Source organism: Cyprinodon tularosa, unplaced genomic scaffold (assembly GCF_016077235.1).
Source record: "Cyprinodon tularosa strain WSP-4 unplaced genomic scaffold, ASM1607723v1 ctg309, whole genome shotgun sequence".
Taxonomy (NCBI): Eukaryota; Metazoa; Chordata; class Actinopteri; order Cyprinodontiformes; family Cyprinodontidae; genus Cyprinodon; species Cyprinodon tularosa.
This window is the reverse complement of record NW_024039018.1, coordinates 688181-705725: the sequence shown is the minus strand read 5'-3', so window position 1 is coordinate 705725 and position 17545 is coordinate 688181. Positions and strand designations below refer to the sequence as shown.

At 39.6% G+C, this 17545-nt stretch overlaps 1 protein-coding gene and 1 long non-coding RNA gene across 3 annotated transcripts; one reads left to right on the top strand and one right to left on the bottom strand.

The window, feature by feature from the left end:
* Positions 1–1163: 1163 nt before the first annotated feature.
* Positions 1164–1526, bottom strand: LOC119788024. Its single transcript, XR_005281410.1, has 3 exons — positions 1481–1526; positions 1259–1356; positions 1164–1187 (listed from the first exon to the last, which is right to left on the bottom strand). It is a non-coding gene; the product is annotated as an uncharacterized LOC119788024 (long non-coding RNA).
* A 13844-nt stretch (positions 1527–15370) lies between these two features.
* On the top strand, positions 15371–17304 carry LOC119788038 (spexin prohormone 1-like). Of its 2 annotated transcripts, XM_038292158.1 has the most exons (6): positions 15371–15466; positions 15638–15721; positions 15814–15871; positions 16663–16725; positions 16906–16992; positions 17117–17304. In XM_038292158.1, the coding sequence occupies exons 1-6, from the start codon at positions 15446–15448 to the stop codon at positions 17179–17181; spliced, it is 378 nt and encodes a 125-aa protein (XP_038148086.1). In that variant the 5' UTR covers positions 15371–15445; the 3' UTR covers positions 17182–17304. The 2 variants fall into 2 exon arrangements, with proteins under 2 accessions (XP_038148086.1, XP_038148087.1); XM_038292159.1 differs by lacking the exon at positions 16663–16725.
* The last annotated feature ends 241 nt before the right edge of the window (positions 17305–17545 follow it).

The window sequence follows — 17545 nt, the reverse complement described above, 5'->3', positions numbered from 1 at the left end:
CGTAATCAGTGCCGTCAGTTCATTCAGATTATTATCCTGCCTTCAATATTTTTTCTGTCGGAGGCGCTCAGACCCCCACATACCAGCAGTGCGCCGACAGTAGGATTCCCTTCATCAGCCTTTGGCCGGGTCGCCTCCTCGCGGCTCACCGCGGCAGCTTGTAGATGTTTTTCATCTAAATAATCCAAACTGCATATTCTGCCGGCAGATTTCTGCATTTTAAGTTAATTTAGGCGTCAATAAACTGTTTAAGAGGAGTGATCATAGCCTCTGATCATCAGCGCTGTGTCTCTCTCCCTGCGTCAGATGATTAAACGCGCCCGACGCACTGCTTCAGCTGCTCAGACGCGCTGCGCCTGCTGCTCAAAACGCGCCGCGGGACCTTTTGCTGCGCCTGGACGCGCATCAACCATTGACTTTGTATGTAAACTCGCTGCTTCTGTCGCGCCAGCTGCGTCCAGTGTGAACGCAGCATTAGTCATTCGTTGCGTTCGCCTGTCTGCTAAGCTCAAAACAACCGCGCCTGGCTTGACGGAGAAACCAGGAGAACAGCTGTGCATATTTACGACAGTGCACTTTTAATTTTGCCCTCTGGGGGGAGCCTCGCTGGAAAATCAACACCGGTTGCATAGTGTACCTTTAATTGAGGTCTGAAGAAGTTTTCTCTAAGGGAGACCCTAAAGAAATAAGATGCCTTTTGTAGGGTTTTGTTTTCCCTAGAGATGTCCATTGAATGCAAACTCATAGCCATGTCTCCATGTGTAGAACACTACACCGTACCTTTAATTTGGTTCTAATAACAGCAGATTGTTTACTAGTTTGTCTACTAGTAATTACTTCAGTTTTTATTTTAATATGCGGATCATAAAGCAATGTTTACACTGTGTTATGTCATTGGCTGACCTTTAATAAATATTTTAACTAGTGTGTCAGACTCATTTTGAATTGACATTAGCTTGGTACAACGTTAAGTAGCTTCTGATGTAGTTAAGCTACTGTTAACACATTAGCGTAACTTAGCTTGCTATAATTCTTTAGGTGGTAGCTTTGGTGTAGTGAAGCTTGATTTATTGTTGAGTAACTGATAGCTTAGCTCACTACACTGGACAAGTAGCTAGCCCAACACTGGAAGTAGCTCTCAGTTTAAAAAAGGTTGGGGACCCCTGGTCTAGAGGCTCTGCTGCGGGCTGGAGATGAAATCGTAAACATTAAACCACAGAAGAGAGTCAAGCTGCATCTCTTTGGAATTTCATCCCACCTGGAAATACAGGCTTAGGTGAGGAGGCGACCCTCTTCAGTGCAGCCTGCATCTCCAACCCAGACAGAGGCCTGCGTGACGACACGAAGGCAGCGAACCTGAAATCACAAAGACACCTTAGAAGCTGCACTGATGAACTTTAACAATCTCTCAATTTTTAAAAATATGTTAGTAAATATTAATAATAATAATAAAATATAACTAATAAAAAAAAACCCAGACTGTGCGGCAGTCCTGGCTGACAGCTACCTTGCCAACGCTAGTCCCTCGGTGGAGGAGACAGAGCCTGCCGCGGCGGTGGAGGAGACCCTCTCCTTGCCTCTGCTCCGGACGTACTCTATGATCTTTTCCTTTTGGGAACCGGGAACGGCTGACGTCCGGCGCAGATAGTTGACAAACCTGAGAGGGTGAGAAAAAGAGTCAGAAGATTCTGACATCCCAGCCGAGGCAAAACACACACAGTTTCTATCGTTCTCTCGTACCGGATCTTCTGAGGGTCCTTAGAGCTGTAGAGGCTCTCCAGGGTCTCATATTTGAAGTCCCCAAAGCCAGCAAGGGCGGGACTTTTCCTTCGCCTCCTCAAACGCCTGGTGGAATTTTACCGCCTCGGCAAACTACTTCAGTAAAGTTGGCAGATTTGGCTTTTCGGGATTAATAACTCGTCCGCGGAGGATTTATTGTACAAAACAGACACCTCTCCGCAACCACGGCACGCTAGACAGTGAGCTACAATCGTAGTTTCCTCAAAACGAGTCTCCTATCGCGCTGGGAGAATTACATTGGACCCAATGCAGAGCTTGCCGCTCCGCGAATGCTTTGGGACCGTCTGCAAGTTACAACACCGTAGAAATAATCATAGAGAAATATTCAAAAGCGTCTCCAAGGAGTGGCGGATTATTGTCTAATTTATTTCATGTGTATCTCATCTCATGTCTTTCATACCACATTTATTGGATTTGAAAATAAAACTTTTTGAGGACTTTCCCAAAGCCTAAATGACAAATGTAACCTCTATGTTATTATTGCAATTGGTATAAAATGTCCAATAATTACACACACACACAGATAACCTCATCTGGATCATACTACAGCTCTTACTTTGGGAATATATGCTAAACTCTATTTTTAGAGAATTTTTCTTTGTTGTTATAAGTATATATTTATCAATAATGGCACTATTTTAAACTGCAGCCATACCAAAATTACTGTACACATCATCCACACCCTACTGGTGATACAACTCTTAAGATATAAATAAATTATCTTTTCATATTTTCGGGGAATTATTATTTCGAAAAAGTAATCAATAACTATACTATTCTGAACTGTAGCCTCACCAAAACCCCTGTAAACCTCATTTGTACCTTATTGGTTATGTTTATTTTATGAATTCATATAGCATATTTATAACATATGGACTTGACCAACCGGTTGCAGAAAAAAATTATGTGGCACATCTCACCTCAATTTGATCTCTTACAGACGAAAAAAGCAGATCCGCGGACGGACGTAAAACTGGGAAAAACAGTGCAATAATTACTACTCCATGTCTCTAACTACGTTTCTGGCTGTTTTGTATCTTAGGGTTAGGGTCAGGGTTAGGGTTAATTCTATGTTAAATTCTATGTTATTGAATGGTGTGTAACATGTGCATGCGCAAGGATATCTTGTCTGGAGGCAAGACGTAAAAATACCACGAAATACCCTGAAAAAAATGTCCAAAACGTACAAAATTACGGTGCATAACTTTTCGTACAATTTCATACGAACTGATAATGAGAATACACAGAGAGAGTGCGGGGTTTGGTGAGAAGGTTGCTTGTGAAACTATTTTTTTCTTAAAATAAGTGCATTTGTTCTTGAATTGAGGAGGTAAAAGAGACATTCTGCCAACGGAAAAGGACAATTTACACTTAAAATAAGAAAACACAAATGCATTCTCTTATTTCAAGTGCATATTATCTAATTATCTTATTTTAAGAGTAAAATTACTCATTCCATTGGCAAACTATCTCATTTACCTACTCAAATTAAGAGTGAATACACTTAATTTAGGAAATTTTTATTTATTTCTAGATAGTTTTTGCAGTATATATCTGTCCAGAGCGATGCTCTGTTTATCAGTTTAACAAGTGTTTCAGTTTACTGTCTGATAGTTACCACTCAAAGCAGTGCATCCTTTTAAAATAGGTGGAATCCTCAAGTAAAAAAACGTAGAGACTGATTTCACAGCAGAATATGCTAAAGTTTATCCATGTCATCTGAAGGTGAAGAATTATGAATGGTGTATGTATGGGGCATGATGCAGGTCGGTTGTCTAGGGGAAGTAGGAGAACAAGAAAAGACAATGACATTGCAGAGTTCAGTTCAGGACGATGAAGATGTTGCACAAGAAGAGACCGAAGAGAAAGAAGTAGGAGGAGAGCAAGATAAAAAAATAACATAAAAAAAAGAACTAAGCTGAAACACGTCAAGAACGGAAATAAAAGTGAATGGAGAAAGTTGCCAGTGGTGCCTAAGAGATTCACAATATCAGTGAATATAAAGAAATGGAAAAAAATTGTTCCGTGCCATGGTTCCACAAAACTTAGGCAATCATGGACAAGTGTGTTATATAGCAGTTTCTGCAAAAAGAACCCTTGTTGTATCCTTTCGTTCAAGAGCCAGCACATAAAACCAGTCAACAGCAGGAAAATTAACAGTCCTTATTTAAATGTAAGGGCTGTCTGTACATTCCCTTCCTGCAGTGCAAAATACTTTTTTAAAAGGAACAGGGAGCCAGTGGGAGACAATCAAGTCAAGATAACTGTGCTGCAAACAAGAACAGTGGCACACAAGAAAAATGAGAAATAATTCAGACCAGCCGCAAAAACAGGAAAAACAGGGAGAATTGCCAAAGCCCTGCATAAAGGAGTGAGCCAAGTGTTCTATCGTAAACTCAAAAAAACACCAGTTGATGAACTGATTTCAGGGAACATAACCAAATGTTTAAACAAAAATGTGCTTAAGGTGATTAGTTCAGAGGTTACAAAAGCAACAAAAGTGCATGACGATGTTTTAATGGTGATGTACCTAACTCAAAAGATCATGAAGGAATGTGACTTCCATTTCCACAAGATGCCTGGGTACATACAGCACTTACAAGTTGACCCCTTTGGTGTACACATGTATACAGAAACTGGAATAAGCATAACAGTGCAACACCTGAGAAGGAAGGCTCCACTGACCCTGTACCTAGATGCTACAGGTAATGTTGTTTGTAAAGGTCCAGGTCAGACCAAAAGAGTACTTTACTACTCTCTTACCCTTCCTGGTGGTGGTCAGAATATACCTCCCCTCCCAGTCTGTGAAATGCTGACCAACGAACTCTCTATCTATACCACAAATTACATTCTGGTTAATGCAGAAAACTGTCACAGTACACAAAGGTAAGAGTATACCGGGTGGAAACAGACTACAGCTGGGCAATACTCCAAAGTGTCCTTCTGTCATACAACAAGGACAGCACTGAAAGCTATTTGGATAGGGCCTTTGCTATTTCTTCCAAAATAAAGACATGGAAAGAGATCCAAATGGTTACAGTGCTTCACATTTGCTCTGTGCATGTGCTCAAAGCTGTTGCACAGGCTATTGGGAGAAAGACACATGATAAAGGGTTTCAGGAGTTTGCAACATTTGCATTTGCCAGGTTGCAAAATACAACATCAATGGCCTCTGCAATTAGAATCTTCCCCTCATTGTGCACTGTTAAAAAGGCCAGTCCCGTTGATACAGTTTTGTTGTTTTTAATTGGTTAATTTAGCTGTCAGTCATCATCACAGCCAGCCAATCGCATTCCAGTTCGAACTGTCTAGGACCGCCCACGGCAACTGCCGTTCGAGTTTACAATCGCGGATCGCTAGATGGTTACACAGACAGCTGTAACGGTGGAGGTTTCTGAAAGAGCTGTGCGTGAATGATAAAAACCACACCTATCTGTATTTTGGAAACTTCTTCTACATAAAAATCCAACACTCAACCTTTTGGAATCTGTCTCTTACTGGACAGTTGCAGTGTGTTTGAATTTTAGCTAATCAGCATCAGTAGAACGGGTGAGGGCTTGCCAGCCAACCGTTCAGGTACAGGTGAGCGCTTCATACAGCTAACCGTAATTTACATGCACTGTATTAACTGGCAAATACAACACCAGCACTGTGCAGAAAAATCTGAAGGCCATACAGGACTTGATAAAAAAAAGTGAAGATTCCTGGCGTGGAAGAGACTGAGAATCTTGAAGAAAGTCCTGTAGCTCAGGAGGAAAGTGATGAAGAAAGAAGAAATGCAAAAACAATTGTGGGCAAATCTCCCTTCACCTATGAGTTTAAGAAGGTATTGAAGGAGGTGCAAGGAGAGCTTGAAAAAGAGAATGCAGAAATCAAAGAAGATGTGGACAATCCTTACTACTGCCCAGTTGTTGTTGATGTTCTTTTTGACAACTACCTGGGCCTTTTTCCCCTTTGGAGTGGTCTGCTTTTGGGAAATTAAAAAAGGTTTGCATCTGACAAAGAAGAGGACACTTTTGGCCCAAGCAAAACAAGGGACACAAACTGCCATGTGGAGAAATGGTTTGAAATAGTGAAACATTCTATTCTAAAAAAGCAGAGGAGACTGAGGCCAGGGAGCTTTGTCAGGAAAATGTTTACCTCTCTACAGGGTAGATATAAAGAACACATCATGTGTCATCATTTACCTGAGCAGTTACTCCTAAAACCAATGCAACAGAAGGACATGGGTCAATCACAGGAGAGTTGGGCAAAGAGAGATGAAGCAAAACCCCGCACTGGCAACTCATAATTCTACACTGCTCCAACCACTGTTCCTGTTCCAAAGAAAGCAAAGACAGCTTTGAAGACTGGCAAATATCTTCAGAAGACAAAGAAGAGGACAACAGCTGCTCCAAGCCCTAAACAGAGGTACTTTTTTGGGTAGATACATTAAATTAAAGCCATTTAAATTTTGTGATGGTGAAACCACAACTTATTTTTGACAGCTAGAAACATGGTGAAGACACATTAAGGATCAGTCAGGCAGTTTTATTCATACAATGTGGTTGACTCAAGAACACAGTTCAACCAGAGCCCACCTTAGAAACATACACTTCCGTTCAAAAGTTTGGGGTCACATGGAAATGTCCTTATTTTTTAAGGAAAATCACTACTTTTCAATGAATATAACTTTAAGCTAGTCTTAACTTTAGAGAAATACACTCTATACATTGCTAATGTGGTAAATGACTATTCTAGCTGCAAATGTCTGGTTTTTGCTGCAATATCTACATAGGTGTATAGAGGCCCATTTCCAGCAACTATCACTCCAGTGTTCTAATGGTACAGTGTGTTTGCTCATTGGCTCAGAAGGCTAATTGATGATTAGAAAACCCTTGTGCAATCATGATCACACATCTGAAAACAGTTTAGCTGCTGTGGGTACTATTTAATTAAGATGCCAGTTGGGGACCTGTGAGGCATCTGTTTCTCAAACTAGAGACTCTAATGTACTTATCTTCTTGCTCAGTTGTGCAACGTGGCCTCCCACTTCTTTTTCTACTCTGGTTAGAGCCTGTTTATGCTGTCCTGTGAAGGGAGCAGTACTCAGTGTTGTAGGAAATCTCCAATTTCTTAGCAATTTCTCACATGGAATAGCCTTCATTTCTAAGAACAAGAATAGACTGTCGAGTTTCAGATGAAAGTTCTCTTTTTCTGGCCATTTTGAACGTTTAATTGACCCCACAAATGTGATGCTCCAGAAACTCAATCTGCTCAAAGGAAGGTCAGTTTTGTAGCTTCTGTAACGAGCTAAACTGTTTTCAGATGTGTGAACATGATTGCACAAGGGTTTTCTAATCATCAATTAGCCTTCTGAGCCAATGAGAAAACACATTGTACCATTAGAACACTGGAGTGATAGTTGCTGGAAATGGGCCTCTATACACCTATGCAGATATTGCACCAAAAACCAGACATTTGCAGCTAGAATAGTCATTTACCACATTAGCAATGTATAGAGTGTATTTCTTTAAAGTTAAGACTAGTTTAAAGTTATCTTCATTGAAAAGTACAGTGCTTTTCCTTCAAAAATAAGGACATTTTAATGTGACCCCAAACTTTTGAACGGTAGTGTATACTATAGGGGGAAAAAAATCAAGGTTATTATTGTGGGAAAAGGTAATGAATTCAAAAGAGGTGGGTTACTTTAATAACAACTTTCTGTAGTCAGAGGATATCTAGACAGAGAACTGAAATACTGAAATAAGAATGACTTTGCAAATGATGCTGGAAGTGATTATTTTTTTATTGATTCATATCCATGTAGGTGGATGTCCTCTGGAAATGCCAGCCAACTGAAGTTGTAGTGGCTGTAGTACATCAAGAAGAGCAGAAACATACATTTACCCTCCGACACAGAGAATTTCAGAGTTTGAGGCCTGATGAACTAGTCATTGGAGAGGCAAGTTTTTGATATATATATTGATATATTGATATATTCATTAATAATGAACACTATGATTGATCTTCATATAATATTTCTTCAAAGGTGATAGAATGCTACATTGGAGCCATCCTCAAGTCTAAGGATACAGCTGGCCGACTGTACCACATGAATTACTACACCATGGGTGTAATATTACATGGCACAAGACAGCAGATGGCCAGGCAGGGTTTAAAAAAGGTGTGTATCACTTCACTTCAGTATTGCAGAGTTTGGGCCATCCGCAGGCTTCAGATCAGACTTGTAATAGTCCTTGATGTGATCATAGAAAATTTGGATTACAATACTTTAAATAATATTTATTTTGTAAGTTGCTTCAAAAATGTACATATTTTCTGTGTCACTTCTTTTGTCAGGTCACATTAGATGACTATGATGGAGACATTGGATTTGTCAAAGTAAACAATGTGCACTGGAGGTTTGTGGTAAGAAAACAGCTATCCATGTAGTATTATGTGCCGTTTATATATTAGTCTTTGTTGGTTTCTTCAAAGGTTACCAGCCTAAAAATTGCGAAAAAGACTACTTAGCTCTAATCAATTGAAAGCTACAAAAATACAGTAGTATTACTTACATATTTTTCATATCAGTTCAGTATTTATCTAAGAATTGTAATGACTCAACTAACACAAGTTTAGGATTATGAGCTCTGTATTTCATCTAGCTGGAATGACTACAGTTTAACATTTGATGAGTGTCTACGTAAAAAAAAAAAAAAAAGAAGGTACTTATGTGCAATGGCTTGTTATTTTTGTCTTTAGTTTTGTAAATTAACTAACATTTTTGCGTATCAATTTTTGACATTTTATTTAAAACTCTTATACATATTTTATTGTGGATGTTGTGGTTGATAACATATTTATGGATGGTATGGTATAATGATTCTAACAGTATCTTCTTAGCCTTTCAAACCACATTTTTGTGGTTGATCCTCTTGAAGGCTCAAATGAAGTAGAGGACTCCAAAAAGGCTGGCTACAAATTTGGGTATTATGAAATAATGAGGACTGAGTACCTTAATCACATATTTAGCCATATAGTCCATGAAAATTTTAATAGAAAATTCTGTTCCTTTTGTCCTATAGACAGTACTGTACTTTCAGATGTGTCGGAATAGACTTGGAAAGGAAGATTGGGTTAACATCAAGTGGAAGCCTGGCAAAATAACCCACACCTTCCAGAAAGATGCCACCAGTTGTGGGATCTTTGTCATGCAGGTGATAGTTTGAAAAATGTTTTCTTCAATTTAGATTAACATCTTTTTCTTTATTGCGCAAAACCATACATAGCACATGTATTGTTTTGACATCTGTCTAGATGGCCAAGATGACAGTAATGGAATTTCCAAACATACCACAGAAATTTCACATTGAGTCATCTAAAAAATCTGTTCAAACTCTAAGAAGAGAAATTGCAGAAGAAATTCTGAGGGCTACAGGTATTGTTCAAAATATTGCATTATAGCTTAATTATTTTTAGTGGCAAAGGATGACTTCTGTTCCTTCTGTAGAAATAAGGACTTACTGCCAACCACTGCTGATGCTCTTTGGGTGATAATCTCTTGAATTTTTGAAAAAAAATCTGTGGATGATCTGAATAGTGGATAATCTTGAATTTTTGAGATAATGCATTACATATTTGCTAATGTAACTTTTTTAAAATATGTTTAATATTTTTATCCCTATGTAGATTCAGTGTGGAACTTGTACAAGATGGTTTCACACGAAGTGTCTTGGAATGACAGCAGCACAAATCCCAAATGAAGATATCCCTTGGTATTGTGAGTTGTGCAACAGCCCTGAGCGATGAGGCTGTCTTTAAGTTTGCCAGACTATTATGAGAAATGGGTGTCTTTATGTGTATTGAATTTCACTACTACCATAATCATTGAAACCTCATGTAAAAACAAATATCGAAATAAATATCTGTGCTTGGAAATGTGTGTAACTGAGATAAAAACAAGGTTTTCTTTTACTCTGTAGTATACTCTAAAAGAAAAGGAAATCTTGAATTCAAAGGTAAGTAATTACCTTAACCTAATGTACAGAAAGATGTATGCTGTAAATACTCAAGACCTGTTTCTTTTGCACTAATCATTTATAAATATTTCAGTTCCTTTACTTTGTTCAGAACTAATTAAAATGTTGTTTCATAGTTCAGAATTAATATCTTATGACCACTAAGTTTGAGTGAATTGATATCATTGAACAGATCTCTTTTTTTTCTTTGTTTTAATGTTTTTTTATAATAATAACTGTGGGTTTTTGTTTAATGTTGAATAAATGAAAAAAAAAAGTTTGATGGTCCATTTGATATATGCATCCTACAAAACATCTTTAGTTGCAGGACTTGTTAATGGTTCTTTCAGTGAGAAAAATAGATATATCATTGAACTCTTTATATACAGAAAAACTAATGTAAGTATATTCCATTGTTTTGAACATTTAAACTATTACCAGATGTGTGTGATTGATGTGTACAGTGATTTTAGTGAAGGTACAGTACATAATAGTGGAGTTGTAGTTTATTTATCCCAAAAAAGAAACAAATATATAAAATATTATTTGATTGATATAATAATAGGTGTATTATCACCAGGACAGTGTGAATGATGTGCACAGTGATTTCGGTGTGGCCGCAGTTTATAATAGTGTATTTGTTGATAAATATATGCTTATATGGCACTGAAAAATTCTCTAAAAATAGAGTTTAGCATATATTCCCAAAGTAAGAGCTGTAGTATGATCCAGATGAGGTTATCTGTGGGTGCTACAAGTTTGGTGGCACTACAGTGATGTACAGTGTAATTATTGGACATTTTATACTAATTGCAATAATAACATAGAGGTTACATTTGTCATTTAGGCTTTGGGAAAGTCCTCAAAGTTTTATTTTCAAATCCAATAAATGTGGTATGAAAGACATGAGATGAGATACACATGAAATGAATTAGATAATAATCCGCCACTCCTTGGAGACGCTTTTGAATATTTCTCTATGATTATTTCTACGGTGTTGCAGATGGTCCCAAAGCATTCGTGGAGCAGCGAGCTCTGCATAGGGTCCAATGTAATTCTCCCAGCGCGATACCAGAAACTTTATTCAGTCTCACTTGTCAGGCTCAATCTGTCTGCCAAAACATACACTGTTGGAAACCATCCTGTTATTGAACCCCACTCGTAAAGGGCTGGTTTCATGGCTTTATAATAAAATGTTTACTATGAAAGATACCTCCACACTTAAACTTAAAGCCTTATGGGAAGAGGACTTGAATATGACCATACCGGTTCAGACATGGGACTCTATACTTAAACTGGTGAATACGTCATCTCTGTGTGCGCACTATTGCCTTGTTCGTTTAAAATAGTACATAGAGCCCACCTCTCCAAAGACAAACTATCCCGTTTATCCCCCGGGTGGAAGGGTGTGGCTCCTCTAACTCCAAGCAGTGGTTATGTGACCTCATGTCGAGTCTGAAACTGGAAAAAATTAGGTGTTCTATTCGACATTCAACTGGTAAATTTGAAAAAATATGGGGGCCCTTTCTTGACTCATTTCAAAACTTACAATAATGCTCCGGATTAAAAAGATTTATTAGATTTAATAAAATGTGTTCGGTCTCAGTCAGGGATAGGAAAGCAGTGCGTTGAGCTCTTTGTAGTGACCTGGGTGGGCTAAATGGGATTTTTTTTTTTGTAGGGATTGTTTTTTCTGTATATTATTTTATATCTATCTTTATTGGATAAATATATTTTTTGTATTTACAAACTGTATGTATAAAAGGGAAACTCAATAAAAAGACAGTGATAAAAAAAAAATGAAAAAGAGAGATCATATCTCTCTGTCTCTATTCTCCCAATCTTCAGAATCTGTTAGTTCAATCTCTAACGTTCTGCTCTCTCTGCTTTTTCTTAGAGTAGCTTTGCCTTGTCTGTTCCTGTTTGGCTGTGACACCATCCTGGAGAGAAATATCAGCTGTGCTGCTGCCATCAACACCCTAGTTTATAGATGCTGGAGATCGGCCTGTTTTTCAGTTGTAGTCCTGTTTCTCTGACCGTGACTGGCTGGATGTGCTCTCTTCATCCTCTGACATGGGAGCTGGCTCGGAGCTCGTCTGCCTGGCTGTGTATTTCCTGGACGGGGCCGCCTTTTACAGCTGCCTTTTCTATTTCTGCTTCAGTCTCCTTAAACCCCAGTCGGCCTCAGCAGATGGCCGCTCACACTGAGCCTGTTTCTGCTGGAGGTTTCTTCCTGTTCAAAGGGAGTTTTTCCTCTCCACTGTCGCTACAAGCATGCTTAGTGTGAGGGATTGCCTTTGAGTCAATGAGTCAATGCAATCAACTGGTTTTCCATAGATAGGAAACTTTGAATCAATTTGACTGGATGATCTGATGAACTGTAAAGTGCCTTGAGATGACTTGTGTTGTGAATTGGTGCTATAGAAATAAACTAAATTTAATTGAATTTACCCCAGTCCAGCGAAACCACAGCCAGAAGGCGGGGAAAGAGACCCTGCTGCTATAGAAATAAACTGAATTGAATTGAATTGTGCGCACACGGGTGCATGCATGTGAATGTATATGTGTGTGTGCGGGCGTGCATGCGTGTGGCTGTGTGTATGTGTGCCTTCGTGTGCCTGTATCTGTCTGTCTTTCTGTCATAGAAGATGTTCTACTGATACACAGGATATTAATCGTTTAAATGTCTTCCTCCCAACTAGATTCCTGACACAGTGACACCACAGCCAGATCAGAGGTTGGGGAAGGAAGGGAAGTCTGTTGCAGAGATGCACCCCCACCCCTGACACCAAAGAGCAGAAAGCCCTGGAGAACTCAATGGAAGAGTGGATTGGGTGTTCTGGCCTCCCTGCAAGGACCATTGAGGATAAAGACTTTGTGGATATGGTGAAACAAGCCGACAAAAGGTTCAATGTGTACAGTGGGATATATGTTAAAAAGAGAATCAGTGTGTGAGGATCTATTCTGCACAGTGTTATATAAATAAAATAGAGAAAAAGAGAAGCTGTGTATAGTGAAGTTTTATTCTGTACATTGAGATATATGTTTAAAAAAGCAGTGTGTGGAGAGGGTCTATTATTTACAGTGTGGACTAAAATGACAAAAATGACTAAAATTTGACTAAGAATACAATTGATTTTCATCATATAGGCTAAAACTAAAGCGGGAAGGCAATGACTAAATATGACTAAGACTAAAATAGATTTTTGGCATTGTGACTAAGACTAAATTTAACAAAGCTGACGAAATTAACACTGGTGGAGACACTTTAATCATCAAAGTGAACACACTATGACTGTGAGTTACTTCTGTTCTTTTATTCTTTTACTACTTGGACACAGCAGATGACTCAGTCGGGACTGAGGACACACCAACAGTGATCAACAGCATTGCAATCATCCTTGAAGGAATCATTGTTATAAATGAGATTCCCTCAATTCAATTCAGAAGGGGAACAAACTAAGCTTTTGCCCTCTGCAGCACTGCTCAGCAACACAGAGGAGAGAGAAAGTGAAACAGATTCTTTACAATTTATAACTGCACTACCCAATAATAATCTGCTAAAATTGATCCTTCTTTTGGGGGAGTAGAACTCTGTAATCCTGAAGGTTATTAGAAAGTGGTCAGAGAGGACAGGGTTGTGAGGAAATACTGTTATTTCTTCACATTCTATGTTGTATGTCAGCACCAGATCCAAAGTATGAAGATGAGAATGTGTGGGACTATTCACATTTTGAACAAAGCCAATAGTGTCTAAGATAGCACTAAAGGCTGCTCTTATGCTACGTTCAGACCGGACGCAGCAAAAGCAGCAAAATCGCGTCTGCTGCTTCCTTTTTGCTGCTTGTACCAGTTAGTTCTGACGCGCGGCTGAAGCAGCTTTGCTGCTCTGGCTGCGCGGTGCAAAAGTGGCTCTGACGCGCGTTGGGCGGAGCTTCTCTATCCTTTCTCTGCCTTGCAGCTATATTTGCTGTGATCAGTGGGAATAAAGTAGTTTTAATATGTTTTTAAGTGAGAAAATACACCTGAAAACTTCATCAGTGCAGTCAGTTCATCCAGATTACAATCCTGCCTCCCAATGTTATTTCTGTCGGAGCCGCTCAGACCCCCACATACCGGCGGTGCGCCGACAGAAGGAATCCCTTCAACAGCAGCCTCTGGCCGGGTCGCCTCCTCGCGGTTCACCGCGGCGGCTGATAGGTGTTTTTCATCTAAATAATCCGATCTGCAGGCACCAGAATAATAAAAGCGAACATATTCTGCCGGCAGATGTATGCATTTTAAGTTAATTATGCGTTAATAAACTGTTGAAGAGGAGTGATCAGAGCGCTCTGTGTCATCAGTGCTGTGTCTCTCTCCCAGCCAGCTCCCAGATCAGCTTCTCTGATTGGTTGACGCGGCGCGTCGAGCAGCAAAAATTCAATTTTTCCATCTCGAGCAGCAACGCGTTTGCGGCGCGTCACGCGCGTCAGATGCTTAAACGCGCCCGACGCGCTGCTTCAGCTGCTCAGACGCGCTGCGCCTGCTGCTCAAAACGCGCCACGGGACCTTTTGCTGCACCTTGACGCGCGTCAACCATTGACTTTGCATGTAAACTCGCTGCTTCTGTCGCGCCAGCTGCGCCCGGTGTGAACGCAGCATTAAGCTATCGCCTTCAATGTCAGCATGGATGTTAAAATCCCCCACTATGATGACCCTGTCAGTATTTAATACCAAATCATATCAGGAACTCTGAAAATTAATCTAAAAGACCTGTCAAGGACTTTGTCTTAAGGTCTTCTTAATATATGAACTCCATCTGGATTCCTCAAAAGTTTTAAAGAACACATCTGAGTTCATCCAGAAGATATTGTTGAACCCCTGGAAACCAAAGGTCAATCCAAAACAGAAAACATTAAAAAATGCTCTTTTGGGTTAAATGTTGTGGCTAGTGGTGGCTATAATGGTTGTTTTTGCAAATGTGATGTGAAAATGAGTTTGATGGGACTAAACGGTAGCCAAATCTTATTTAATATTTCATGCATTTGTTTTACTGTACTATTTACTGTTTCTTACTCTGGCCATTATTAATTGGCCCTGCGTAGACTGGGTGTGGATGGGGTCCTTGGATTTCAGGATTTCTTCCTTCTCCTGTTTGGGTTGGACACGCGACGGCCCGTGCTTCGCCTTTGGCTCTTCAGTTCAACTGCCTCAGTCATAACCTGAACATTTAGAACAACTAAATTAAATATTTAATTTCTGAGTTTCAAAGGCAGCAGTTGTTATATTAGGTTGATTATTCACAAAATTTTGTCATTCTGCTAGAATAAGACAAAAGATACATCTTAAAATAGGCTTTTCTCAGCAGTACCCAAATTCAGTCCACATTTTTTTTCAACAGCCAGAAGCTTCTGAAAAAAATCCTCCAAGGACAGCTACTTAAATCCTGAAAAATGTTAGCAGAATAATTCAAATTGATCTGGACTTGTGTTTATTCACTCTCCTACCCGCCCCCCTTTCATCATATTGGCGTGACCTATTGCTGCTGGCATCATGAAGGACTACGGAGCTCATAGTCTTGCTGCTGAGGAGGGTATAAATACAAGAAGTAGCAGCAGCAGATCCACTTTCTGTATCAACATTTAGGCGAATCACAGAGCCAAATGACATCTGGTAGAATGAAGGTAAGAGCATCTCCGTTTACCCTTGTCAGTATGTTACTTTGTTCAAAGGAAACACTTGTGATGATTTTTCCTGATCATGTTATTCTTTGTTGTCTTTTTAACAAGTGTTACATTTTGGAAACCTGGCAGGATCTTGATTGCTGCTCTTCTGCTTTGCTTTTTGTCTAAAAGGGATTGAGGGGCATCACTTTGACCCACCTGCTCACCCTTTTGCTGCTTGCCTCCTTCATCTCACACTCTTGGAGCGTGCCAAAAGTAATAACCTTAATACTACAGTGAAAAGAGTGACTTGTTGAAACTGAAAAGGTTAAAAAGCAAAAAATAAATGTTCTTGGTTTTGTCTCCAGGGATCATTTCAACGGAGAAACTGGACTCCGCAAGCAATGTTGTACTTAAAAGGCACACGTACGTATTCAGTGCTTTAATCTATTTTAATATTATGGAAAAAGTAACTGCAGTACTTTGCGAAAGTATTCACACTACTTAAACCTGTTTTGTCAAGTTCAAACCACAAACTTGAATCTATTTTTAAAACAAATGAACAAATAACTATGATATGGAAGGAAATAGGACCTGTAAAGATTTTAGATGTGAAAATCAAAGTGTGTCATGTTTCTGTATTCAATCCCCCTAAATTAATACTTAAGGAGACTAATAGGCTAGGACTTATTAGTTTGTCCTTATAGACCAATAAGTGCTATATATCATGTGTGAACTTTAATATTAAAGGGCTGTCCCAGACCCTATATTTATTTAGGTTTTGCCTTTGACTATACATTTATAAAACAGGAGTATGCTCTGATCTTATCTTTCAATTGGACCTAGTTTCCAAGTCTGCACTGCCTCCTGTGAGCCTCATGGCTAATCAGGCATCCTCTGTCTTTCTCCTCAGAAGCAGGATAACTGGACTGTTTGCCTCATTTAGAGGAAAGACTGAGTCAAAAGTCAGATAACAACAGAAATAAAGGAGATCAGAGTTTGCGGTCACACTGGACATAATGTGAACATGTTTAAGGAGTTGGAATACATACAAGCTACTGAACATGATAATGTTCTAGAAATAATATTTAATATTTGACAGTTTGACTGATAACAGGTGGAGAATGATTTGAGATTGGCCTGTTTGACTGTGCCTACATTTACAGAACAAACATGGTTTCACGATCATGGAACTGACCTGTAATACTTTCTGTCAGAGGGTCGTAGGTTCATCTCTGAGGACCGAAAAGAAGGAGATGTCTATGACACGCTACACTTAGGTACAACTAAATTTATTCAGTTCTCAGTTTCATTGATTAAATCGTCATTCTGAGCAACGTTTGTAGAAAGTCTGAGAAGAACAATGCGAGTTCCTACGACCCCTTAGAGACCTGGAATCAGAACGGAGCTATGCAAACGCCCTCTGATGGGTCTCTGCTTTGTCCTGTTGTTTCTTTCAGAGACCCGCAGTCAGAACACAGAGAAGCTGAGTGTGGACCAGGCAGCCACGGTGCTGCTGAAGTTCCTGCAGCAGGCCAGGGAGGGAGGTGATCAGCCACAATCTCACCTCTAACTGCTCTTTGTGATGTTTGTCCATGACTGACAATAGCATCAACCCATCAATTAAACCTGGGCAGTGATTTCGTGTCTGTCTTTTTTTCTCCATCCCAGCGGATGAAGGGCCTGAGGAGCTGTATTTCCAGGAGCTGCCGATCTGGAAGAGAGAATACTTCTGACAGCAGCAGCCAGAATAGTTTCTGTTTGATTTGTGTCTGTTGTATTGCTGCTTTGATGGAAAAAGAATCTCTCACTGTGTTTGAATGATATTTTAATAAACATTTGGGATTATTGCTCTTTAACTGTGTGGTTCATTTAACACTTATAATAATATCACTGTGTTTTCAAACAGTCTGCATCCAATGAGCGAGATTATGTCCATAATGTATGAACACTTACCCCAGGCTCACACCGACTCCGGTCTTACCGTTGCGGTGCGGTGGGTGCGGCGCCGCAGTGATTCCAAGTCATTAAAAAGACGTAAACCTCTCTCACCGGCTGCTGAGCTGTCCGGCTGCGGTTACCGAGACACTCCGGCGCTGC